The sequence below is a fragment of the Miscanthus floridulus genome, chromosome 19, assembly GCF_019320115.1.
Source record: "Miscanthus floridulus cultivar M001 chromosome 19, ASM1932011v1, whole genome shotgun sequence".
Taxonomy (NCBI): Eukaryota; Viridiplantae; Streptophyta; class Magnoliopsida; order Poales; family Poaceae; genus Miscanthus; species Miscanthus floridulus.
Window position 1 is genome coordinate 18031310 of NC_089598.1, and position 26045 is coordinate 18057354.

General features: G+C 43.4%; 1 protein-coding gene across 2 annotated transcripts; it reads left to right on the plus strand.

The window, feature by feature from the left end:
* Positions 1–4179: 4179 nt before the first annotated feature.
* Positions 4180–7064, plus strand: LOC136528460 (cysteine synthase-like). 2 transcript variants are annotated; one of them, XM_066521419.1, is made up of 7 exons: positions 4180–4376; positions 4491–4618; positions 4725–4927; positions 5040–5165; positions 5405–5563; positions 6379–6572; positions 6793–7064. In XM_066521419.1, the coding sequence occupies exons 3-7, from the start codon at positions 4726–4728 to the stop codon at positions 6916–6918; spliced, it is 807 nt and encodes a 268-aa protein (XP_066377516.1). In that variant the 5' UTR covers positions 4180–4376; positions 4491–4618; position 4725; the 3' UTR covers positions 6919–7064. The 2 variants fall into 2 exon arrangements, with proteins under 2 accessions (XP_066377516.1, XP_066377517.1); XM_066521420.1 differs by having other exon boundaries at positions 6800–7048.
* Positions 7065–26045: the final 18981 nt, after the last annotated feature.

Sequence of the window (26045 nt, forward strand, 5' to 3'; positions counted from 1 at the left end):
AAACGAATTCAAATCAAAAAGTGGTCAACTACAAAGTTTTATAACTTTTCGAGATCTACAATTTTCATTTAGGAAGTTTTTCCATCCGATGTCGTTTGAAAAATTCGAATTTCAAATTTGAGAGATTCAAACGTAGTTTTGCATGATAAGATGATTTCAAATCAAAAAGTTGTCAACTACATAGTTTCATAACTTTTGGAGATCTACAATTTTCGTTTAGGAAGTTTTTCCATCCGAAGTCTTTTGAAAAATTCAAATTTTAAAATTTTCAAATTCAAACGTCGTTTTTGCATGACAAGATGATTTCAAATCAAAATGTTGCCAACTACAAAATTTTATAACTTCTCAAGATCTACAAAGTTTATTTTGGTCATTTGTTTATCCGACATAGTGGTAGTAATATTGCTCACAAATCTTATATATATCTCTTCTACTTTCATGAAACTAATATGAGAGATGTAGATTTTATGAACAACGTTATTGTCGCTTTGTCAAATGAAGAAATGATCAAAATAAACTTTGTAGATCTTGAGAAGTTATAGACCTTTGTAGTTGAAAAGTTTTTCATTTGAATTCATTTAGGGCCTCAAAAATTGCTTTGAAAAACTGATTTGCCGAGGAAAAAAAATACACACGACAAAATGCCTTTTTGTCGAGTGCCAAAACAAAGGCACTCGGTAAAATATATATTTGCCGAGTGCCAGAAAAAGGCACTCGGCAAAGACGCATTTTGCCGTGTGCCGAAAAATAGCACTCGATAAAATACATATTTGTCGAGTGCCAGAAAAAAGGCACTCGGCAAAGACGTATTTTGCCGTGTACCGAAAAATAGCACTCGGCAAAATACATATTTGCCGAGTGAAAAAAAAGCACTCAGTAAAGACGCATTTTATCGAGTGTTTTTTTTTGTCGAGTGTATTTTATTTGGCACTCGATAAAGACCGTTTTTACCGAGTGTCCGGTAAAATATACTCGGCAAAGACTCCGACATTCGGCGAAGTGCCGGTTTTCGCTAGTGGCGTCAGGCGAGTTAGGACTACCGTCACCGGGCGGGATTTGGAGGAGACGATGCTTCACCAGCGGCCGGCCCTGCTAGCGGAGACGAGGCGAGAGATTCGCTGCCGAATCGGCTTCCTCCACCTCCCAATCGGACTTTCCCGCCGATGAATCGGCCTCCTCCTCCACCGAATAGGCGCCGAATCAGGCTTCCACCGCTGTCGAATCTTCCTTCCCCGCCACTACCAAAGCAGAGAAGATGGAGGTGAGCTAACCTTAGCAAAGAAGCGTCTGGCAACCAAATAAGATCTGGCCAAGCCAGCTTGTCTAGAACAGAGCAACCAAACAAGTGCTGGTTGCCTGGGTGATTTTGCTAGCCAGGCTTAGTAGAGAAAGTGAACCAAACACACCCAGGGCTTGTTTAGATCCGAAAATTTTGGCAAAATGGTACTGTAGCAGTTTTCGTTGTTATTTGGCAATTAGTGTCCAATCATAGTCTAATTAGGCTTAAAAGATTCGTCTCGTGGATTTCGTCTAAACTGTGTAATTAGTTTTATTTTTTATTTATATTTAATGCTTCATGCATGCGTCCAAAGATTCGATGTAACGAGGAATCTTGAAAAATTTTGTAAATTTTTTTGCATCTAAACTGGAGCCCATATGAACCAGGCTCCGAGGTGTGCAGAGTGAAATGAAACGTTAGTTTCCATAACAAATAATAAAACGTCATCTCGACATGGACACTGCCACACTGGTGGTGAACTTGACTGTATTTCTCTAATGTAGCATATTAAAAATTATTTTATTTGTTTCAAATAATGGCAATGCTCTCTATCGAGCGATCGGCCAGCCGAACGGGATGGACCCACCTATCCCCGCCTCGCGTCCCCACCCGCGCCTCGTGCCACGCGCTGCGCGCCACTCACGCCTCCCGCTCGGACTCGAGTTGTGCACAGCTGACGTCTGACCTCCGTGCTGTGGCATCGAGCTCTGTGCCGACGTCAAGCTCCGCGTCAACGAGCGCGGAGCATCCATTGGAGGGCAACAAGTAGGTGAGCACTTGTTGTAACCATATGTTTCATATGTTTCAGATGTATGTTGCATATGTTCATCTAGATATTGTAAAAGTAGGTCTGATGTTGCATATATTGCAATGACTATACACATATATTGCAAGTGTATGTTTAAATGTTTCAGCTGTTTCAAATGTATGTTACAAGTGTTTTATCTAGATGTTGCATATATTGCAATGGCTATACACGTATGTTGCAAGTGTATGTTTCAAATGTTTCAGCTCTTTCAAATGTATGTTGCAAGTGTTTTATCTGGATGTTGCATATGTTGCAATGCCTATACACAAATGTTGCAAACGTATATTATAAATGTTCATCTGTTTTGACGTATGTTGCAGCAAATGTTTTATGTTGCAAGTGTTTCATGAACAGTTGCGGCAAGGGGGCACAAGCAAAGATGGTCCCCTTGGGTGCAGCGGTTCCCGTGTGTACGCGGGAAGCAAAGTGAGCGTGACAACAGGCACGGAGCACAAAGCTGAATCCATGGACGTGGTTGCCGGCGCGGAGCACGAAGCTGTATCTATGGACAGTTAGCAGGCATGGAGCACGAGGTAAAGTGGAGCACAGAGCTACATCCATAAGCGGGCACATGGCATAAGACGACGAAGCGAAGCTACATCCCTAGTAAAGATGGCAACGGTTACATACCCGTTGGGTACGACTAACCCATACCTGTGCTCGCAAAGAAAAATCAGCCTGTTAGATTGGCTGGTTCGTATCGTTGCTGGTTCGTAAAGAAGTACTGCTGGCTGGTTTGTATGAGAGAAAAATACTATTCTAACTAAAAAATTTACGATTATTTACGATAAGCCATGCCCGTTAAAAAAACCGATACCCACGGGCAGTTACAAATGTGCGCCTCTACCCCCGAGCGGAGAACGGGTAACTCGCGTTGGCAGTCAAAATTGGTTCGCTCAGCATGGTGGGATTAATTTGCGCTAGCAGTTTGCTGTGGCTGCGTTGCTGTGGTAGAATAGTAGAGTGGTACATGGGCTAGCACGCATAGCCCACTAGCTGTTGTGTAGGTTGCAACTCATTTGCAAAATTCCAGACAAGAGAAGGTGCGGTTGGTTGTTCGTATTATTGCTGGATCGTGAAGAAGTATTATTGGTTGATTTATATGAGAAAAAAATATTATTTCAACTAAAAATTTACAATCGTTTATGACAAGCAACAGTCAAACCAACATGTTGAAAGTCTGTAAGCGTACTAGAGAAATCGAAAGAGCATTAAGGTGGTCACGTTCATTTATTATCTTTTCTATTTTATTTTTTTCTTTATAGTTTTTTTTACTTTTGAACTCTAAACAACTAAATAATAGTCTTCATTTCTTTTTCTATGGGCAGTATATATACCAAACAAAAGTAAAATATGTGCCAAGACGAAGGGTGAGTAAGGGTATTGTGGACTGATATGATATGCAGCCCGATCGGCTGGGGCTGGCTAGCTGGGCTAGCTGGCCAGCCCCCTCACATGGATACTATTCATATGAACCAGTCAGCAGTATTTCTGTCTCACATAAACAAACCAGCAATGATACGAACCAGCCAACCGAACAGGCTGATGGTTACTATGATGGATCAGATTTAAAAACCCATGGGTTTGCGGGTTTGGATGCTACGACCCCAGACCCGTGCCCATAAACTCGCTGGGTCTAGACTTTTGCCCATTAATAAACCCAAGAGTAGAAAAATTGGCCCATACTCTTACCCTAGTAAGGTAAAAACCCATTGGGTTTTGGGTACTCGTTGCCATGTTTGATCCATAGGTATCCTGAGGATATCATTATTGAAAATGAACGGGCAGCGAGCGCGGGCGTCTAGACGTCCGGGCGCTATAGTCTCTATCAAAATAACTCTACATCTCATTTTTTTACTAGTAAAAACCTTTTAAATTTGACCAACCATAGAACCAAAATTACTAATAATTTATGATACGTGACAAGCAGTCGGTTGAGACTTTTAGAGTGCACGTGCGGTTGAAACTCAGTTAAATTTATTAGAAAAAAAACTATATGTAGTTATTTTAGAACGCATGAGCGGTAAGCAGTCTTGGGTTCAGACTTCAGAGTGCACGTGCGGCTGGTAAAGACTCTTCTTGCGGCTCGCAAGAGGCAAGCTTCAGTCATCACTCATCAGTCTTCACTGACAGCACGCTGCGACTGCGAGAGTCCAAGAAACGCTGCTGCGTCCATGGCGGGAGTCGGGAGAGGAGGCCGAGAGGAGGGGGAATCCCTCTCTGCTCTATCCATCATCGTACGCTTGCAGCGAAGGGCAGCAGGAGTACATCGTCTCTGATGTCACGCAGGTCAGGCCCCTTGTGTTGTCGTCTTTGTTTTCTCTCTTTCGTCTTCCTGCTTGCCTTTTGGGCTTAATAAGGTGCCATGAGAGATTCACTGTTCGTGAGCCACGATTCCTTCAGCTCATTGGGTGGACACCTCTGATCGAGCTCAAGCGAATCACTGGCAAAGAAGGGGTAGATGCCCGGATCATCGGCAAGGTCGAGGCGTACTAGCCTCTCTGCTCTGTCAAGGATCGCTGCGCTTTGAGGTCTGACCTTTTTTCCTCTTTTTTCACAACTGGTTAGGGAATTCAGATGGAACTCTGACAAGTTTTAGCACAGACTGCACAGTAACATTTCTATTTTCTTCTGAAGAATGGTTGAAGATGCAGAGGAGAGGGGGTTGATTTCACCTGGTGTCACGACACTCGTCGAGCCGACAGGCGGTAACATGGGGTTGGCATTAGTCCTCATTGCTATTCGCAAGGGTTACAGGTTCGTTGCAGTTATGCCAGGTCAATACTCGCTCGATAAGCAGATCCTGTTGAGGTACATGGGTGCAGAGTTGTATTTAACAGGTAAGATAATTTCCAGGAAGCTACTGAAGCACCTTGTATTACAAGTGGCAGTGTAAATTCAGTGGAATTAATATTTGTATGGGCGAACTGCCCTTGAGTGTGACATATGCAGATCCAACCCTTGGGTTCCTGGGTGTAAATGCGAAGGTTGAGCAGCTCAAAAAAGAATTGCCCAATGTACATGTTCTTGATCAGTTCTCGAACAAAGCAAATACTGAAGCACATATTAGATGGACTGGTATGGTTACCGAATGAGTTTGGATATGATGTTTTTATTTCAGTACACATGAGTAAGCTTATGCAGACGTCAGACGAACTCATTTCTCCTGAAATTTATTACAGAGTAGTGATAGTTAGTAGTTTCTATCCTATTTAAATATACTTTGCTGGAACTGGTACAGGTGACAATGTTGTTTCTACTTCTACATGCTATCATAATACATTGCATGTTGTTGATGTGTACTGATTGATATACAGGGCCTGAGATTTGGAAGGACACTGCTGGCAAGGTGGACATATTTGTAGCTGCTTCAGGCACAGGAGGTACGGTATCTGGTGTTGGGAAGTATCTGAAGATGCAAAACCCCAGTATCAAGATCATCTGTGTTGAGCCTGCAGAGAGTCCAGTTGTTTCAGGTACTATACCATTCAGAAACATCAATTATCATCAATTAATCCAGTAGCTAACTAGGTTTCCTTCTTGGGAGATGTTTGAGGCTGCTCGCTTAGAACATCGACCGCGTGTAAGGTTTGAACTCTAATCCTCTTAATGAAAAACGGGTTGACACCCGGTCACGAAAAATTATCATCAATTAGGTTAGTATGATCTTTGGAACGAATGATCTTGGTATATATAGGAAGTTACGCAGAGAAAAAAGGTGTTATATTGACTGCTATGCGCTCAGGAAGTATTCCTTTAAGTAGCTAATGTTTCTTTAGAGATACTTCATTTTCCATTCCGGCCTGTTTGGATCCTTATAATTGAAATCCATTCCAAGAATCACAATTTCGCATGTGGAACGTACTTGTGTGCTATTGACATGGGGGACGATACTTGTGTGTTGCACTACTGCAGGCTGCTGGTGAGCGAGCCGAAGAGCATGTGGTACAAGTTGCAAAGCAGAAACAGAGCGTGGGGCTCGACAAAATTTATTTCTCTCTCAGCCTGTGAATTTAAGATGAGTCTAAACTTTGGAAAGTTGTGGAATGTCAAATTCCAAATCAAATAGTCTGGTCTGTGAACTAGTTTCCAATTCAGCAAATGAAAGGATCCAAAAATGCCGTTATAGTTCTTCTGTATTGATGGCCCATCAATTTTCCGGTTTAAAGTCAAATGCTCTATGCCTATTATCAGGCACAGTTGGACTAGCACAGAGCGACGTTTTCTGCACTGAACAATAACAATCCATTTCCACACTGAATGATAATGACATAGTATTGCTGTCCTTCAGGTGGTGAACCAGGCAAACACAAAATTCAGGGAATAGGACCAGGATTTGTACCTGAAGTACTGGACAGATCAGTTATCGATGAGGTTGTCACAGTGACAACTGAGGAGGCGATGGTGAACGCGAGGAGGTTGGCTAGGGAAGAGGGCCTTCTTGTGGGCATATCATCTGGAGCGAACTTGGCAGCTTGCTTGAAGGTTTACAACAATCCTAACTAATTTCTTCCATTAATTGTTACTCCCTCCATTCTAAATTAAAAGTCGTTTTGGATTTTCTAATACATAGCTTTTGCTATGTACTTAGCCTATGCCTAGATACATGGTAAAAGCAATATATAAAAAAAAAACAAAGCATCTTCAGAGGGAGTATTTCTATTCTGATTTTTTTTAGTAAACCTTGAAATGAATGTACCTTTAGGCTGCAGAGAGAGACGAAAATAAGGGGAAGATGATTGTCACCATGTTTCCAACCGGGGGCGAGAGATACATGAACTCTGACCTGTTTGCTGCTGTTAGAGAGGAGTGTATTGCCATGACATTTTGATCCTATATTCAGAAGAGGGCCGTGGGATATTTTCCATGTAACGGTCGGCATGTGTTGCATGTAGCTGATATTGGGTCATACCGCCATGAATTGCGTGATTTTGCTACAGAATTTATACTCAAGGAAAATGTATGAATTAACTGGACGAGAAATGGACAACGAACTAATGTGTCCCAGGATTAAAAATTTTAAAACTCTAGAAAATAGACAACGATCTAAGGAGTCCCATGATTATTTCAAAAGTTGGTTGATCGTATAATTTGCTAAACCAACACAAACTGCCTCCGAATTGTATGACGTTTTATTTTTTTTTAAAAAGGAAAGAAAAACAGATGTGCAGTTCGTGAATCTTTATCTTCATACGGTATTTATTCACTCTGTACATTTATAAATCTTTTTTTTGAAATGGAAGAGAACAATTATATGCTTGTTTACATCAAGTCTCTGGACAATAAAAAAGATACACTAGAGTAAATTTAGAGTTTTCTAATAATATTCTTCACCTCCAATCCATTTCTCCTCAGGATAAAACATTGGCAACAGCTAATAAGATCAAAATGAACGCCAAAATCTAGATTCATGACACCATAATTCTTGTTCTGTCTTTTTTTAATACTTATGTGTTCTAAAGTTCTAGTCCATGCAGAACACGGATCGATGACTAGTTAATTAACTACTCTCTTCATTCCAAATTATGGTCAGTTTGGCTTTGTTCTAAGTTAAACAACTTCTCTCTAACTTTAACTAAGTCTATAAAAAGGTGCCAACATTAGAACACCAAATTAATGTCTTGACAGTTCACTTACTGGTATTCTAGATGTCATTATATTTATATATTTCTATAGACTTGCATTGGTGGTATACTAGATGCTATTATATATTTCTATAGTCTCTTAGTTAATCACAACAGCGTGCGTTCCACCGTCTAGCGGTGCCTTGTGTTCGTGTTTACCCCATCGCTAATGGCATCTCGCCGTGATGTGATGTCGGACGTGTAAAACTCTCTAACTCCTTCTTAATGAAACACGTGCTAAGCACGTTCTGAAAAAAAATATTTCTATAAACCTTTGACTAAGTTTATAAAAAAGATGCCAACGTTGCAACACCAAATTAATGTCTTGAGAGTGCACTTACTGGTATTCTAGATGTCATTATATATTTCTATAAATTTGGGATATTCTTGATGTTATTATATATTTCTATAAGCTTAGTCGAAGATAGAGAAGTTTGACTTAAAACAAAGCTAAAGCCAAAGTAGCTTTATAATTTGGTAGAGAGCGAGTAATAAATACTTCTTAAGTGACGTGATTGAACCATAAACTCATAGGTTGGCCACGTATGGTCAGGCTATTGCTATATTGCACGGTATCATGCACATTAAACGAGTGTCGTATAGGATTTCGTTGGCCCCCATTATTTTGTAGAGTTAATAAAGAAAGAGACAAAAGTAAAGCTGTGTTTTGGTTTGGGTTTGATTTTCAAGACTTGAAAACCCTGTATAAGCTAGCTTTTAGCCCATTAGCGCAAGTACAATAACAGATTGTACGTGGGCTGAATGCCGAGGTGGAGAAAAAAAAAAGAGAGAGAAGCAGGGAAGCGATGCACAAGAACTAAGAAACTTTATGAGAGAAGAAAGTGGGCTATGTATTAATAGTAAAGAGGTAACTACTATATAGGTAGACTTGAGAGATAGGCTGTAAAGATCCATACAACCAGCAGCAGACTGTATTATTAGCTTTGCTCTTATCAAGGTGTCCTTAACGACCGACGATACAGTCAACTACTGAAATGGGAAAGTCATCAACTTGGTGAAGAGAAAAACGGGAGAAGGAAGACTCACCGTCAAAGAAAGAACCTCTTTCACTGCCGGTTAGCGATGACTAGCCACGTCACCGTCAATTGCAAAAACGGTGTTCAAACTAATAATCACCCATGGATCCTCGTATGAACTGACGATGATAATTGAATAAACAAAAAAACAGCTGATGTCCAAGCTAGTAAGCCTGCCACCACCCGCTGCCGCCGGATCTGAGAGAGGGGGGTTAAGGGACGTTGTGAGAGAGAGATCTGAGAGGGAGAGAGCTCCATCGCTGGGGTAGCGTGCGCCTGCGGACCTTTGCGTTGGGCCGCTGGTCGCACCATTGGGAGGGCACCTGAGGAGCTTCCAGTAGGGGTATCGCAGAGGGCGTCACAAGAGGGAGAGAGGGAGGAAGAGAGTAAATGGAAACATAGGAACGTAGAGAGGCAGGTCAATGCACTACTACAGGGGTATCGCAGAGGGCGTCACAAGAGGGAGAGAGGGAGGAAGAGAGTAAATGGAAACATAGGAACGTAGAGAGGCAGGTCAATGCACTACTACAGAGAACATCTTTAGAGACGGGTAAAATAGGTTTTAGGGGCGGTTTGCGCAACCGCTACAATGCCACTGATTGTAAAGATGGGGCGTCTCGAGCGACGGGCTTTTAACAGCCCCTGAAAATGCATTTATAGGGGCGGTTCTGTTAGGATATTCGCCTCTGAAAATGTATTTTCCATTAGGAGAACCTCAGAGGCGGCTCCAATACATGGAACCGCCCCTGAAAATGCATTACCAGGGGCGGCTACTGCAATGCAACCATCCCTAAAAATATTTTTTCAAGGACAGTTGTAACAATGCAACTGTCCCTGAAAATATATTTGTAGGGACGGTGTAATCAACCGCCTCTGAAAATCAGTTTCAAATTTTTGAATTTGAAATTTCCCGCCAAATTTGATATCGCGTTTTCCGACCAAATTTCATACCCGATTGCAAATGATTCAAATTAACTTCATAAATACACAGTAGTGCACTAGTTATACACACATGATCAACAAAGTATTTGTTATGTACAAATTACAAGTCTATATTAATTGTGCTCCTGCCCAAAGAATGAAAAGAAGGGATACAGTACAAATTACACCGTAAATCATTTACTAAAACATGTCATGAGCATCGTATTTATGTGTTAATGCATGTAATAGAGTGTGTAGATCAATTTCTGTAACTCAAAACGATCAACAGAAATGTGAAACGAAAGTTGATTTGATAGTCATGTTATATCACTTAGGGTTTAAAATCAATTTTTGTTAAGTAAAAATGCTATAGAACATGTATGTGATACTTAAATAAAGTTTGAAGTCCAAACTTTGTAGATGACAATGAAATACTTGTGGTCAAAAAATTATATTACTAGCTAATATTTTTCACTAGCCTGGAAATCGTAAATGGAAATTAAATTCAGCTCTAAAACTTAGAAATTTTAAGTCTGTCAAGTGCTAGACATTGCTATGTTTAGCAATTTATTATGAGAGATTGGGTTAAGGAGTAGGGTAGTATTATGGCTTCTTTTAGTAGCCTAATATACCCTCTAAGGTATAGCAAAAGTGGTTTGGGGATTGGATCAACGGTTTAGACGCCTCGAATGCTATAAAATCCGTGCATAACATGAACTCGGGCCATCTTCTTATGTTGGGCGCGGTCACCAGGCCATCCTGCCCCGACGTCACGACGTCGGTGCACCAGGCGCACGCGCACACGCGCATGTGGCCACATTGGCCGGTTGCTGCTGCCGCAGCCTGGCCGCGGTGGGCACACCGCTAGCCGCCAACCGCGAGCCGCCGCGCCCACCGCTCACCTGCACCTGGCCATCCTGCCACCGTGTCGCGCTGCTACCGCTGCCGTCGCACCACCTAGGCTTGGCCGAGGCCGGCCACAGCGAGCCGCTGGCCCTACGCCCTGCTGCTCTGCCTCGCACTACTGTTTTGGGTGCCGCCGTGGCCACACTATATTGTCATCGCGTCCGCACTGTCGGCACTACTCACGTCGCGACGCTGCCGCTACCGTTGTGTCGTCATCGTGTTCATGCTAATCCGCTGCACCTCTGCACTATTGTCAGCCTTGTGTGTGTCGCCTCTGCCATGCACACGTGGGCGAGCCGCCGTCGCCACGCCATTTATGGCACTACGGCGCGCGGGCCACGCCGGTCAGACGCGCGCGCGCATTGTCCGTAGCGCCGGCGCGTGGGCCTCCAGTGCTCGCCGCTCACGTCCCACCAAGGCGTGGATGAGCCGAGCCCACCTGCCGTGTTGTCTCTCTCTTTCCCTCTTTCTCCCTCTGTTTTCCATCGCCATCGCGTCATATCACGGTGAAGCCAGAGAGCGAGCACCTCTCATCAATTCCTCGTGCTCCGCCTTCAGGCACCCTCTCTAGCCGACCCCACCCCGCCTTGACTCGCATCATGCCGAGCTCAAATTTTGGAGCTTTGCCCACCGCCGTGCCGGTAAGGCCCGTCGTCGCCCGCGTCGTGGCTAGTCTCCACCACTTCATCCCACGCCAATTCCTCTGCACCACTAGCTAGCCTTGGCTCCCTCTTTGTCATGTGCACGCTAGTCGCAGCTCTAGTGCCGCCTCCTCGCCACTAACACGGCCGTGCCTTTGCGGTCCGCTGTTCACCTCGCAGCGCGCACGTGGCCAGCCTCGCTCGGGTCATCTCTGGCCGAGCCAGCTTCTCGGTAAGGTCACTGGTGAGTGGTCGTTGCTCACCCGCTACCCCTACCACCTTGTTGTTGTTGCGGCTCACCTGAATGCCATCGCCTTAGCCATAGGGTGCCCGCCATTGTGGAGATGTCCCTCTATGGCATCCTGGCTCGTGCAACCACCGCCCATCATCTCACGTCGAGCCCCAGGTGAGCATCGGCCTCGTAGATAGGTCAGCGGGGTCCCGTGTGTCCGGCGTAAGCGCCAGTGCCACCGCTCGCCACGCCGAAGCACGCGGGGATGGCCGAGGACCTTGCTGTTGTAAACAGGAGAAAGATCCGAGGCTTTTGTTGCAAAGTCGTTGTCTATAGAAATAATAACGTGGACTGCGGTTGTTTTACTCATAGTCTAGGGGCATTTTTTCAAGAGTGCCTTCACGCGCGGGCTTTCTTGCCGCGGGCCGCCTCCGCGCGTGGGCTGCACCTCACCTGTGGGCCGCTATGCGCTCGTGCGCGCATTGCGCCACATGGGCCCCGTTGGGCCAAATTGAGTTTATCTTTTTCGTGGAGAATAGAAATAACTTTTCATTTGAATTCTGAGCTAAAGTTTGGTAAATCATATAAAATCATGTATTTATTCAAAAATTATGAAACTAATTTTGTTAGTTCCTAAAATTGTGCTCTATCTGTTGGTATATTTAGTTCATATATATATATTTGTTGATACCAGGAACTATTAAATCATTTGAGAGTGCTTAATATTATTAGGTTAAATATTGTAGGAATTTTTGTGGTAATATGGTGATAGCTGTAGCTTTGAAAATTTTACAGTAGCTTCATGGTATTATTTTGTGCTCACTGTATTTTTTGTAGCTTTAGAATAGACTTAACATAAGGGTAGTTAAATGCTCTTTGTTTCAAATATATATTAAATCATTAGTAGAAATAAAGATATATCCTTCATTTGTAAAGTTAGGTGTTTGTTAGTTGAACCCAACACTTTACTTGATGAATATGATAGTTAGCTTAGTATCTTAGTCATTAGAGCTAGCTTAGTAGTTTACCATGTGTATTCTTAATTTAGGACCTGCTGTTGCTAAAATACTAAGTGTTGCATCATCATCGCATGCATGTAGAGAATGAGTTGGCGGAGATCATGACCATCGGAGACCATAAGTTCGAGGAGGTGATCGAGGAGTATGAGGAAGAGATCCTCGTGCAGGAGGAGCCACCACTGACTGACTGAGCTGACACCGCACCTACCCAAGGCAAGCCCCAGTGCATAACCCTTATTTTGAATGATCACTGGATATATATATATATATGTGATGTGCATTTATGTTACTGGATTTATATTGAAACTATATTCATAGATAACCTACCTATGAGACCTACTAGCTTAGGTTGAGTAGCTGCCATGCTTAGACTATCGGTAGCGTGAGTAACCTACCATTACTCACAATAGGTGATTATTATTATCACTATCATGGTAAAATGGTGAAAGGAAATGGAGATCAGGCAGGGATATGGTATGGGTATTGGTGGGTGTAATAGGTTGTGTTCCGCGGCCAATGGGGCATAGCTTGGTTACACTGTTTTTCCTATCCCTGTCGGTTAAGGACCGGCCGTTTCATTGGATTCTAGTCAAGTCACAGACTTATTATCCTGAGCACATGCTTGTTTATGGGAGCAGGGAAGACTCGTTGCTCTCTTGTCGTGGGTTTTAGCTCTTTCCGGACCAACTAATTGGAGGCGAGGATGGTGGAGGTCTAAGCACCACATTGAGTCTAGGACTCAGGTGTGGGGGCTTGGAGTACAAGTTTGGACGGGGACATGGACCCCTTGACAGGAGAGTGGTGGGTTGGTCCTACTTGTGCCTGGGGTACAAGCGGGGCATGTGTTTTGGGGTACCCAGGTGGGCTACATTGATTCGCGAATCGCCGTGTAATACGGTATGACTTGTCTACGATCTAGCACCGTAGTAAGAACTGGAAGATGAAAGGTGGTGAAATGGATCTGATTGCTCAACTCTTGCTTGAAAGTAGAATAGGTGCTTACATAGAATGGTTAGCTAATGAACTAATCATGACTGCTAATAAAACACATACATAAAGATTCACTACTAGTGTTGCTTTTTGCAAAAAGAAAACCCAACAAATCATAAAGCTTATCATATCCTTTGGAGTCGGGAAATTATTCCCACTAGTCGGGTAAGTCTTACGAGTATATTGTGTACTCAAGGTTTATTTACCCCTGTTGCAGGTGTAGCTTGAGGAGTAGCTGTTGAGTGGAGGATTCTTCTGGTGAGCACAGACGGATCCTTGTATCTTATCGTTAGAAGTTTATTTCAATTCTGCTGTTTAAATTCCACACTCTGAACTTGGTATTGTAATAATATATTTCTAAGAACTCTTGATGTATGAAATGGACTAAGTATTATAAACTCGTTCTCATTATTGGATCCTAGAGGAAAAACGTGAATTGTTCGAGTTCTTCCTTGGGGTGTGCTTGACGGAACCGTCCGATGTAGCTTGCTTTCTGGGTGTTTAGTGTCTAATGGAAGACAAGCGCCTCCGAAGGTGTGTTATTTCGGGCGGTTCTACCACAGGTGGTACCAGAGCCAATAATGACTTACGAGTTTCATAACTCTTTTCAAAACCTAAAATTTGACCAACAAAAGTTTTGCAAAAAGTAGGATGCGATAAAATTATGTAAATAAGTATAAGCCCTAGCAATATGGTCTATCTAGGATAGCAGCATTGGTTTTATCTAATCAAGTTTCTGCAGGTATACTAAATTACGTTGCGTAAGAATTGTTTAGCGTACGGAAAGTGAGTGTGCGACGTGCCAATTTTTTGTGTGAATGCCGCTATATTCTAGCTTGAGTGAACGGGTAGGCCGATGCATGCATCATGAAAAGAAAATCTTGCCTAAACTAAACTTCCCCCACATGTGTAAATGGATTAGTGAATCGATAGGATAACTTAAAAGAATGCCTTAATAAAACCTTATCATTTCTCTAAGTCTCTTGTTCCTAATCTGGGGGGTTATCCCTAATGGTTGGTTCGTATCTATTTATAGATGAACCTAAGGTCTGGTCGTGGGAGCACTAATGCCGAGGCGGACCGTGGTCTTGGTGAAGGCCAAGGTAAAATTGGTCGTGGCAATGAGAACGACAACGGGGAGAGCCATGAGGCCCCACTTCTGGCTCCTCCTCCTCCGCCACCACCACCTCTGATGACCCATGCAGAGATGATGGCAAAGATGCTGGCTGCTCGGCGCGAGTCAGCCCGTGCCTTGGAGATGCTAGACCAGGCGATTGGTGGCTTCGCCCGTGGGGGCCATGGAGGCAATGGCGGGAATGGAGGTGGTTCCCGTGGTCCCGAGGGGCCCTGTTCTTACTAGGATTTCTCAAAGATGCACCCACCCACGTTTACACCGACTGCTGAGCCTCTGGATGCAGAGCATTGGCTTCATATTCTGGAGTAGAAGTTTCAGCTGCTCACTGTGACTGAAGAACAGAAGGTGCGCTTTGCAACGCAGCAGCTGTTGGGTTTTGCCAGTGCATGGTGGGACACGTTCAATGCCATGCAGCCGGTGAATCACCGTGTGACTTGGGAGGAGTTTACCACCGCTTTCAGAGAGTACTACATTCATGCTGGTGTGCTGAATAGGAAGTTAACGGAGTTCCTAGACCTAAAGCAAGGAAGCATGTCTATGATGGATTATGTGAACAAGTTCAACCATCTGGCATAGTATGTTGGGACCCACGTCGATACTGATGAGAAGAAGAGAGACCATTTCTATCGTGGCCTCTCTTGCAGTCTGTAGAAGGAGCTGTACATAGGGAACTACTAGAGTTTTGGTGCTATGATGAATGCTGCTATTTCCATGGAGGGACTTTAGCATGACTCTCAGGCTGAGTGGAAGCACAAGCGGGTGATTACTGGGTCTTCTAGTCACCCCCCCGGCTTAGAAGGTACAGGTTGTCAGGCGGGTGCCCTATTAGTCTTTGGGTGGGCAGTCGTTCCGTCAGTCTTAGCAGACCTACCAGACACCTCCCACTCAGTACTATGCACCTACTTAGCAGGTGCAACCATAACCTCAAGGACAGCAGGTTCCTCCTCGTCAGGGGCAGGGGAACAAGCTGGGTGCTTATTTCAAGTGTGGCAAGGAGAGCCACTATGCTCTGGAGTGTCCATAGAACTAGCCTACGTAGTCTTCCTAGCCTTCAGCCAACTCCCGTCTGGTCAAGAGGATGATTATCAAGAAGAAGGTGTCTGTAAGCCGCTCTGGACAAGTCTACTTCACTAAGGCTGAGATCTTGTAGAATGAACCTATGATGGCTTGTATGTTTACCTTTGATTCCTACGTGTTGTTTGATTCTGGTGCATCACATTCATTCATGAGCATGGGGTTTGCATAGAGGCACAATATATCTCTTATGGCTATTCCTATTGCCTATAGAATCAGTACTCCGGGTGCTTGCTTTTGGGGTGCTTAATGTCTAGTGGAAGACAAGCACCTCCGAAGGTGTATTATTTCAGGCGGTTTTGCCACAAAGAAGTAGTACTATGACGGAGAGTATTAGAATGTGTAGTGGGTCATGAGTTCATGCAGGATCACGCTATGGGTGCATAAGATTGAGTCTATGGTCCATAATGCCATAGCGGTGTACGTGCTTGTACATATCATGCACGGAATGTTCGCCTCTAACATGAAGTCGTGTGCTAGTAACGACAAACTTGATAAGGTTACGGGGCACACCATAGTGCCTTGGGTGGTATTCCTATTTGTATAAGATCTATAGACACACAAATTGTACACTCTAGTGGCAGCGAGTGTCCCTTGGCTCTTGATATTTCATGTGCGAGACATAGGGCTGGCCGAACAACACTACTACAGTCTAGCCTTGTCATTTCTAAGGGTGACCGAACTGTCCTATCGTGGGCATGAAAAGTTAGGCAACTATTCATCGATCGTGGTTGGTTGGTCTATGGTTAAACTTGTTACTTTATACTATTAGGACCAAAACCAATACCTACACACTTTTTCTATGAATGTTTAGTGACCAAACACGCGAACACACAAAACTCTCGCCGCCCCATAATCAATGCAACTCTCGATTTATTAAAATGTCAAATGCTTTGAACTATGAGCAAACATACATGAAAGGCTACTAACATTTATGATGCAAGGTAGTTACCATCAATTTAATCATATGATATATGTTCATAATATATTTATTTAGAAACATAAATGTACAAGGTAGTTACCATTAAATGAATCACATAATATGTTTTCATAATAAATTTATTTGGAAACATAAACGGTTGATCAATCTTGAGAAATTTTGTCTAGCATGAATAGTAGCCAAGGTTTAGGTAGACAATACTTATATAGAAACAGGACTAGGGAGATGGGAAGCGTTTGACCATATAGTGGGCGTGATTTTGAAGAAGTAGTACTGTGACGGAGAGTATTGGAACGCATAGTGGGGAGGGAGTTCGTGTAGGATCATGCTATGGGTGCATAAGATTGAGTCTATGGTCCACAATGCCATAGCAGTGTACGTGCTTGTACATATCATGCACAGAATGTTCACCTCTAACATGAAGTCGTGTGCTAGTAACGACAAACTCGATAAGGTTGCGGGGCACACCATAGTGCCTTGGGTGGTATTCCTATTTGTATAAGATCTATAGACACACAATTTGTACACTCTAGTGGCAGCGAGTGTCCCTTGGCTCTTGATATTTCATGTGTGAGACATAGGGCTGGCCTGACAACACTACTGTAGTCTGGCCTTTTCATTTCTATGGTGGTCGGACTGTCCTATCGTGGGCATGAAAAGTTAGACTACTGCCCTGGTATTGTTCGGCCATCTTAAATACTTCATGGTCGGACTGTCCTACTATGGCAAAAAAGATTGTTAGGCACAAAACACGTTTGGTCATGAAGTCCAAAAAACCCTGCTGCAATCGTTCTCTCCGACCTGTGGAAACCAGAACGCAACATCGTAGAACCTGATGTCCATTATCTTCTTTGAGCTCAATCTCGTAAAGTCATGGAATCTAGGCCCTCTCTACTACTCACTCTGCTCACGTCTGCTCCTCTTTCTGCCACTTAAACCTCCTCCTTGAATTTTAGGGCCTCGACGACCGCTTGCATGCGGTGCGCACGAGTTCTGTGCAAACACAGATGTCTGGTGTTTCTTGTGGAACATGTCTATCCGTTGGATCTGCTCTTCAGTATACTCTTCCATCTTTACTCCCTCTGGGAAAACCTGATGGGTCTCCTCGCCCCTCCACGCTAGGCGGGACGATTATTTAGTCTCCCTCTTTGTAATCCTCAATGCACCACCACGACCTTAACCTCATCTTGCCTCTTGGGCCAACATAGCCATGGTGGCTTGTTCCTCTCTTTCTTGTTGCTTTTCTGTCCTACTCTTCTTCTTCTTTGGCTCAGCTTCAAGAGTCTTCTCCTTCCCCTTTCACGTCATCTGCACGAGTTCGGTGGGGAAAGCCATGAGACTAGGTTAAACAACTTAAAAAGCATACAAGCATTTCATCGAACATGTAGCATGCATGATCAGCGGGAGCGAAGGCATCACCTTTCCTTAGCTGATTTCCTGGCCCGCCATTGGAAGAAGAATGAGCGTGACACAGGGACGGCGACGGCGTGGCCGGGGTATCGGTGGTGCGACATGGAGACAGTGGCGCCGATCGGAGGCGGTCGTGTAGAACCACTGCGGGTCACGGGGACGGCGGCGCGGAGCGGTCTGGCTGCGAGCAACCGGGATGGCGAGCGTAACGGCGGTGGCGATGGCGAGCGCAATGGCGGCAACGATGGCAATGGCGATGGGTAGCGGCCATGAGTGCGGGGGTGATTAGGGCATGGGAGAAGAAAAACGGTTTGGCCCCTGTTTTAAATTTGGATGCACGTACTATTGTCCGGCTGCTCGAAAAAGACACTGGCCGGACCTTTAGAGCACCGTTGCTCAGAATAATTGTTCGGCCTGTGTGTTTTATTGCTGGCCAGACCGTCCCACGTCCAGTTTTAGCTAAAAAATTAAAAAAAGTTTGGCCCCCGTGGGGTTCAAACCTGAGGCGGTGGGTCCATAGAGTAGAGGCTTAACCGCTGTGCTAGGATAGTGAGTGCATTAGGATAGCTTTCTTTCTTTGTTTTATTCTTTGCTTGATGTAGTACTAAACAAAAAAATAAAAAGTTTGGCCCTCGTGGGTTCGAACCAGAGGCTACAGAGACACATAGTAGAGGCGTAACCGCTGCGCAAGGATAGAAAGTTTGATAGAATAGCTTCTTTTTTTCTTTATTTGCTGCAGTATTAAACAGTAAAATTAAAAATAAAAAAATTGGCCTACGTGGGGTTCGAACCTAGGGCTGCGTGGAGACAAAGTAGAGGCTTAACCGCTCGCTAGGATAGTATGTTCGATAGAATAGCTTTTTTCTTCTTTTAGTGTTTGGTTGTTGCGCTAGGATAGTAAGTTTGATATGATTTATTTTTTTATTTTAAGCTTTCATACGGAAATAGTAACTAGAGAAATCAGTACAATCCATAATAATTTATTAGTACAAACAATTACTGAAGTCACTATAACCCAATTGTTCAAGTACACAATAAAGTTCATGTAAACATAAGCAAATTACATATTTGGACAACGTCGCATCATGTAGATGTTGTAGTGCAGGCCATTAATTTCATATGCTAGACATCAGTGATGTAGAGCAGCGTATTTACTAGTGCACTCTCCCTTGCTTCACAAGATCGAGCACAAGGTCTACCAACGACTGTTAGCAAATGTCGTGGAGATGCTGATACCCTTGTCACAAGCACACGTTCTTGTAATCCATGTGTAGTGGCTGTTGGGCCAGCAAATTGCCACTCATAAGGACCCAATTGAGCCATTGCCCGGTATAGAATGGCTTCAAAGCTACAAGCTGTAAAGGTTAAGTCATACTCCTCAACCTATAAGTGTTGAAAAATGGATATAAGAACCATGCATATAGACATACCAATAAATTAATATAGGTATGAGCTATGGGATTCACTTAGAGCTTACCGCATCATATTGGTTTTGTTGAGCCAACGTTGCACAAAGACCTGCCACATCATGACAGACACCATCTTTCAAAGCTCTTTTCAGCATGGAGGAGAATGATGGAATCTTGTACCCGACATTCATAAGTGCCCTTAAACACATTTTTTCTACCATAACCGAGTAGGGTTGGGGCCTGCCCGTCTCCCTGATTTGTACACGGTGACCTAGGTCACCCCACCTAGGTTCGATAAAAAAAAGGCAATTCGACATTGCCAGGAACCCTGTATAGTAGGGAATGTCCAACATTGATCCCGTCAACACCAAACTTTGAGAGTGTCTCTTCATACCATTGGAGCGGTCGAATTGTCTATAATAAATTTAAGAATCACATATATTAGAAAAAAGATATATGCGTAGGTGTCTTTAAAACACATTATTTTACTAAAACCATGTTCCTTACTATGCTGGATATGGGTGCGCTGCATACGACAACATTGGATAGAATCCATCGTCATATATGAAGCCGAGATCCAGGGAGGCAATTGTCTGACCATCTCTTCGCCTAAATTTATGTTAACACAAAAATAATAACTTCCTCTATTCCACGATGGATTTACCGTTACCAATACATTATATTCTTGTGCTACTCCGGCCATCCCAAAATACAAAACATTTTTTTAAAAATACTATTTATTTTGTCCTAGACTGTGCATGTGCACGATTTGTCATGTGCTAGTTACACTATCGTACCCTATGCACGTGCATGATTTTGTCCAAGATGAATACACGAAATCAGTGAAATAATACTATTCATGTCTTAACTTGCTGGTAATAATCTAGATGAAGAAAGAGCAATCACTTACCAGATCAGGGAAAGGGAAAGAGGAGAGTCCACGTCGCCGGCGCTGCCTCCTTGACGCCGGCAAAGCGTCGCTCTCGGTGTCGACGAGATGGTCGGCAAAGCGTTGCTCTTGTCGGAAAGAGTAACCTCATGCACGTAGAGGGTAAAGAAGAGAAGTTACCCGGCGCGTGTAACGCGTGGGTAACTTCCTGTATTCATTAGAGACGGTTATGTAAAGATAACCGCCTCTAAAAATAACAATAGAGGCGGTTATTTAAAGGGGACCGCCCCTGAAAATGTTCACGTGCGAACATGGGCCAAACATTTTCAAAGGCGGTTTCTAAAATAATCACCACTGGAAATATTGTCCGGCCAATTCATATAGTCTGGCCTTTGTTTTTTTTTTTTGCTCTGGCCAGACTATCCTATTACTCCATTATTAAAATTTAAGTAACTGACTACTTTGTCCGACCTTTGTGTTTGAGTGGTGGCCGGACCGTCCCGTGGCTCTGATTTTTTTACCCTTCACGAGTAGAACTTTTGTGTTTTGTTTATTGACAAATGTTTATTGACATAAATGGAACCGCCCCTACCATAGTAATATTTTGTGTTTTGTTTATTGACAAATTCTTCCAAAGCACGAGCCAACAAAATAAAATATACTTATAAAATTATCAGTTCATCAATGTGGCACGTGGTCTTAATATTATTACAAATGTACTAGACATAAATGAATAATTAAGTTGTTACAACTCTGCCTGCCATATCAGTGCGTAAGTATGGAATGACATTTGATTTTTCCACCTGTGCTTCTACAAGCTTGATCTTGTTTGGTAGGTCAGTGAATAGTTGCATTTCATGGCATTGATTGTGCTCCTCCAAAACCTCTACGCCATCTACTCCTAGGATCCTCTATTTCCCAGATATAACAACATGCCTCTTTGGATTCTTGGGATCAGCATAATACAAGACCTGTGCCACATGATTAGCAGGCACCCACGTGTGATCCTTGTAATCTACATTGTCGAGGTTGACATGTGTGAGTCCAAATTTCTCGACCTCGATGCCACCTGGCTGTTTGACCCATTGGCACCGAAACATGGTGATCTATATATCTGGTCCATAGTCCAATTCCCATATGTCCTCTATGAAATCATAGTGTGTGTGAACTTCCCCAAATGCATCGACATTTTCAATATGACCCCTGCTGTTTTGAGGCATTGACTTGTGGTCCTTTGCTTTGGTGTAGAATGTGTATCCATTTACATCATACGCCTACCAAGATGTAACCTGGGACGATGGCCCCTGAGCCAACCTCCATAAGGTTTCTCCTTCTGATAATTCTTGTTCCCCAAGCCACTTGCCAAATAGACGTTTCTGCTCTTGAACGATCCATTGCTCCAAACGCCCTGGATTTTCTGCTCTTATAAGTGCAATGTGTTTCTCGATAAATGGCTCCATCACCGATAGGTATTGCAACACATAAATAGTGTGCTTCTTCCACCTGAGTGTATTCCTTGTCGATGAATGTTTTCCTACCCGTGTTGCCTTTCCCCGCCAACCTACCTTTATGGCGAGATATAGGCCAACCAAGTGCACGTCTATCCTCTTCCCGCAAGTAATCTTGACAAGCCTCAATGACTTCTTCAGTATAATATCTCTCTATCATGGATCCCTCAGGGTGAGCACGATTGTGTACATAGCGGTTTAGAATAGACATGAATTTCTTGTACGACCACATCTCATTCAAGTACATAGGCCCGAGCCACCTAACCTGGTCAACCATGTGCATCATGAGGTGCGACATTATATCAAAAAACAAAGGTGGGAAGTACTGCTCAATTTGACCCATAGTCTCTGCCATGAAATGCTTTAATTCACCAAATTCGTCCTCACGGATCTCCTTCCGCGCAATTTGGTTGAAAAAGTAGCACATCTGGGTGATGACCATCCTCACGTATACGGGCTTTATAGACCTCATAGCAATAGGAAGAAAACATGTCCACATCATATGGCATGAGCATTGAAACTGGTTAATGTTAGGTCTTTCATCGAGACTAGTCTCTTGATGTTGGAGGAGAAACCTATCGGCACTTTTAAGCCCCTTAGGCTCAGGCAGATTGCTCTTTTCTCATCATTTGTTAGGTTGTAGCTGGCTGTAGGAAGGTAGTGTCTTCCGTTCCCTGGTCTTCTAGGTGAAGCTCCAGTCTAGACTCCAAACGTACTAGGTCCTCCCATGACTTCAGTCCATCCTTTGTCTTCACTTTAATGTCCATCAATATCCCAATGACGCTCTCAAACACATTCTTTTTGATGTGCATGCCGTCGATGGAATGGCACATGGCCAAGTCCGGCTAGTAAGGCAGGTACTTGAAGAAGATTGACATCTTCTTGAACAGCACACCGTTAATCAGAGGCGTATCTCTCTTATTGATCTTTCCATCCTTTTTCTTTTTACCATAGGCGACTTTGATGTTCTTGACCATGTTATACATGTAATCGGAGGCATATCTCTCTGGCGCATGCCCTGACTCAACAGTGCTACTAATGAAGTATTTCAACATCCTCTTGCTTCGGTACCTATGTCCTTCCACTAAGAAGTGTCGATGACGCATGTACACTACCTTTTGGGATCCCTCCAGGAACTGAGCTGCAGTGTCAATCAAGCATTCCAAGCATCCCATGAATCCTTTGATCTGTCCTAAAAGGGAAAACTATCCTGGATAGTCAGTGATGGTAACCAAAATGATGGCTTTACATGTGAAGCTACTCTTCGCAAGCCCATCCCATATTTTCACTCCATGCTTCCATAGTGTCTCCATTTCTTGCATCAACGGCTCGAGAAAAATATCTATGTTGATTGCTAGTGATTTGGGCACTAAAATTATAATGGTCAGCAACAAATACTTCCTCTTCTGACACAACCATGGAGGGAGGTTGTAGATCAACAGGATAACTAGCCATGTGTTGTGTGTGCTGGTCCTATCACCAAAAGGATTCATTCCATCAATGCTCAAAGCGAACCTTATGTTTCTCGGATCTTCATGAAATTTTGGGTACTTGGCATCAAAGTCCTTCCACTGTTGTGCATCAGGTGGGTGACGTAGCACTTCATCGTCTTTCTTGCGTTCATCTGAAGCCCACAATCGCATGAGCTCTGAGTCCCTTGGGTTTGAGAACAAACGCCTCAAGCGATCAATCGGTGATAGATACCACATAACCAATGCAGGAATTCTTCTTTGGTTAGTATCATCTACTGCTAAGGTGCTATTTTCCTCTTCAATGTTCTGAGAAGCGTCATTTTTCTTTCCACCCTTCTTTCTCTTTTTCCTAGTGTTAGTACCCTCAGTGCAATCTTCATTTATTTTGTATCAACTAGCACCACAGTTTGGACAATTCGTTAGGTCTATGAATACCCCACAATAAAGGATACAATGATTTGGACACACATGTATTCATTCCACACCCATCGTCAGTGGACTGATAAGCTTCTTCGCTTGATACGTGTTGGTAGGGACAAAGTTTAGTTTAGGAAGCACAGTAGCCAACAGAGTCAATAGGTTATTGAAGCTCCTACCGGACCAGCCATACTTAGCCTTCAAGATCAGTATGTCTAGCACAAAACGTAGCAACGACCACATTTTCTCACAACCCTTTTCGTTCGGGTACAAACGTTCTTTCCTTGCCTTCCGCACCATCTCCAAGTTATCTAGCCCTTTTAATAGTAATTCTTGTTCTACGTGGCACAACATGTCGTCCAGAAAGTCTTCTTCTTCATCTTCTTCGTTGTCTTCACCATCATCCTCCCCACCACAGCCTTCTCCACCACCACAACCTTCGCTACCACCACTGCCTGCAACGTTATCTCCTGTACCATCATGCATCATGACAAGATGGGCATCGTCATCTTCCCTTACTTCTGATGCATTTGTACCTTTCATGTTGCCTGCTTCTGTACGTCTCTCACCATGATGATCCCAAATCTCGTAGTTCTCCATGAAAGTGTGATCTTATCGTATTTGGATCTCGGCATACTATACGGTTCCGACAGTCAAAATAGGGACAATATATATCCTTTGTCTGCTTCACCAAAACGTGCCTTTTAGCTGCTTCAATAAAACCATTCACATCTTGTATGTAGGAAGCTTCATGTCTTCGTTTCGTGTACATCCATGGCCTGTCCATATGTGCCCTTAAAAAATAAAAGGTATATTTGCATCAAGGTATTATTCGCATATAAATGTTAAAGCAATTGATGTCTATTTTTATACAAATATTATATTATTCTAGACCTAAAGCTTAAAAAATGATATAAAAAAGCTATGTACCAAAATGAAAAAGTAAATATAAAAATTAAATAGAGTTCGTGTGAGCCAAGTAAGTTGGGCAAAAATGAGTCTAAATTGCTAGGAAAAATAAAAAAAATCAAACATCATGCATGGCTCTCTCTAGATCTCTAAGGAAAAGAAATTAGTGAAATAAATGTATATGTAAAGTTTGAAAAGAGCTTAGGGATGCTAGAGTCTCACCTGTAAAATCCAACTCCTTTGTTCAAAGCTTCAAAGGACAAAACCTCCTCCCTTTATTTTTGCTATTTCTCGCCTCCAAATGAGCTCAACAATGGTGCTCAGCAGCACTGTCACAGGGAGAAAGATGGCTATTTACGTGGGCCATTTTGAGGGGCAGTTCACTAAAGAAAACCGCTCTGTTAATCATCTGTAGGGGGCGGTTCTCTTAAGGAACCATCTTTGAAAATATGTCTCTATTAGAGACGGTTTTGTAAAGAGGACCGCATCTAAAAATATATTTTCAGGGACGGTTCTCTTAACACAACCGCCTCTAAAAAATGACCTATTTTTAGAGCCGGTTTTCCTAATGGAGCCGCCTCTGAAAATGGATCTTCAGAGGCGGTCATGAAGCTACAGTGCTCCCCTACACGGAGGCGGCATGCTAGGTGAACCGTCTCTGATTGAAAAGAGAGACGTCGCACGTGGCCACATAGACTGGCCTCTCAGCCACCTCTATCCGTGTGCTCCACGAGCATCCGTTCACGTGGTCACGTAGACTGGCCTCTCAGCCACCCCGGGGAAGCACAACATACACAAGACGAGACACGCACACAGATGTGTCGGATTCGGTGCACAATTTTCATCATCAGCTCCTCTCCTTTATTGATGGTGAAAATGCTTTTCGCCGCCGTTTTGAAATAAGAATCGACGGTTTCACTGTCGGTTTTATTCAAGGTTTTAATTTATTAAAACCAATAATAAAAATAGTATTGGTGAAAATAGTTTCTGTAGTAGCGTAAGATGACACATTTGGTGAGTTGTACTAGTATCATGCATATTTGTATTTATAAGCATAGCAGCTCTGGAAGGAGTGACCTGATACAATGTACTCTATTGAATTGTACAGGTAAGTCAGGGCTGTTTGCTGCGTGTACCGTGTATAGTAATTGAATTTTACATGCAGTATCTCCTTCGATGGCAAAATTAATTCTGTGACCCCCGTGTGTGATCATGATTGAACTGTTCTTAGTTGCGTTAGAGCGGATACAGCATCTCCTTCCATATGTACAACTAGATCGTACGTGTAGTCTAGGCATGTGACTATATAAATAAACGCAACGCAAGCTATACGAAAGAGTCGTGCTACTACATACAATCAAACCTACGAAGAAGACGTCGATCCATAGCCGTGGTTGTCGTCGTCGCCGCCGTAGCGAACTGGCG

Bases quoted from the DNA above. Each gene is read 5' to 3' on its own strand.
- LOC136528460 (XM_066521419.1), top strand. From the start codon at position 4,726: ATGGTTGAAGATGCAGAGGAGAGGGGGTTGATTTCACCTGGTGTCACG. The intron at 5,564-6,378 runs GTACTATACCAT...GCTGTCCTTCAG, and splicing joins AGAGAGTCCAGTTGTTTCAG to GTGGTGAACCAGGCAAACAC. The intron at 6,573-6,792 runs GTTTACAACAAT...ATGTACCTTTAG, and splicing joins ACTTGGCAGCTTGCTTGAAG to GCTGCAGAGAGAGACGAAAA.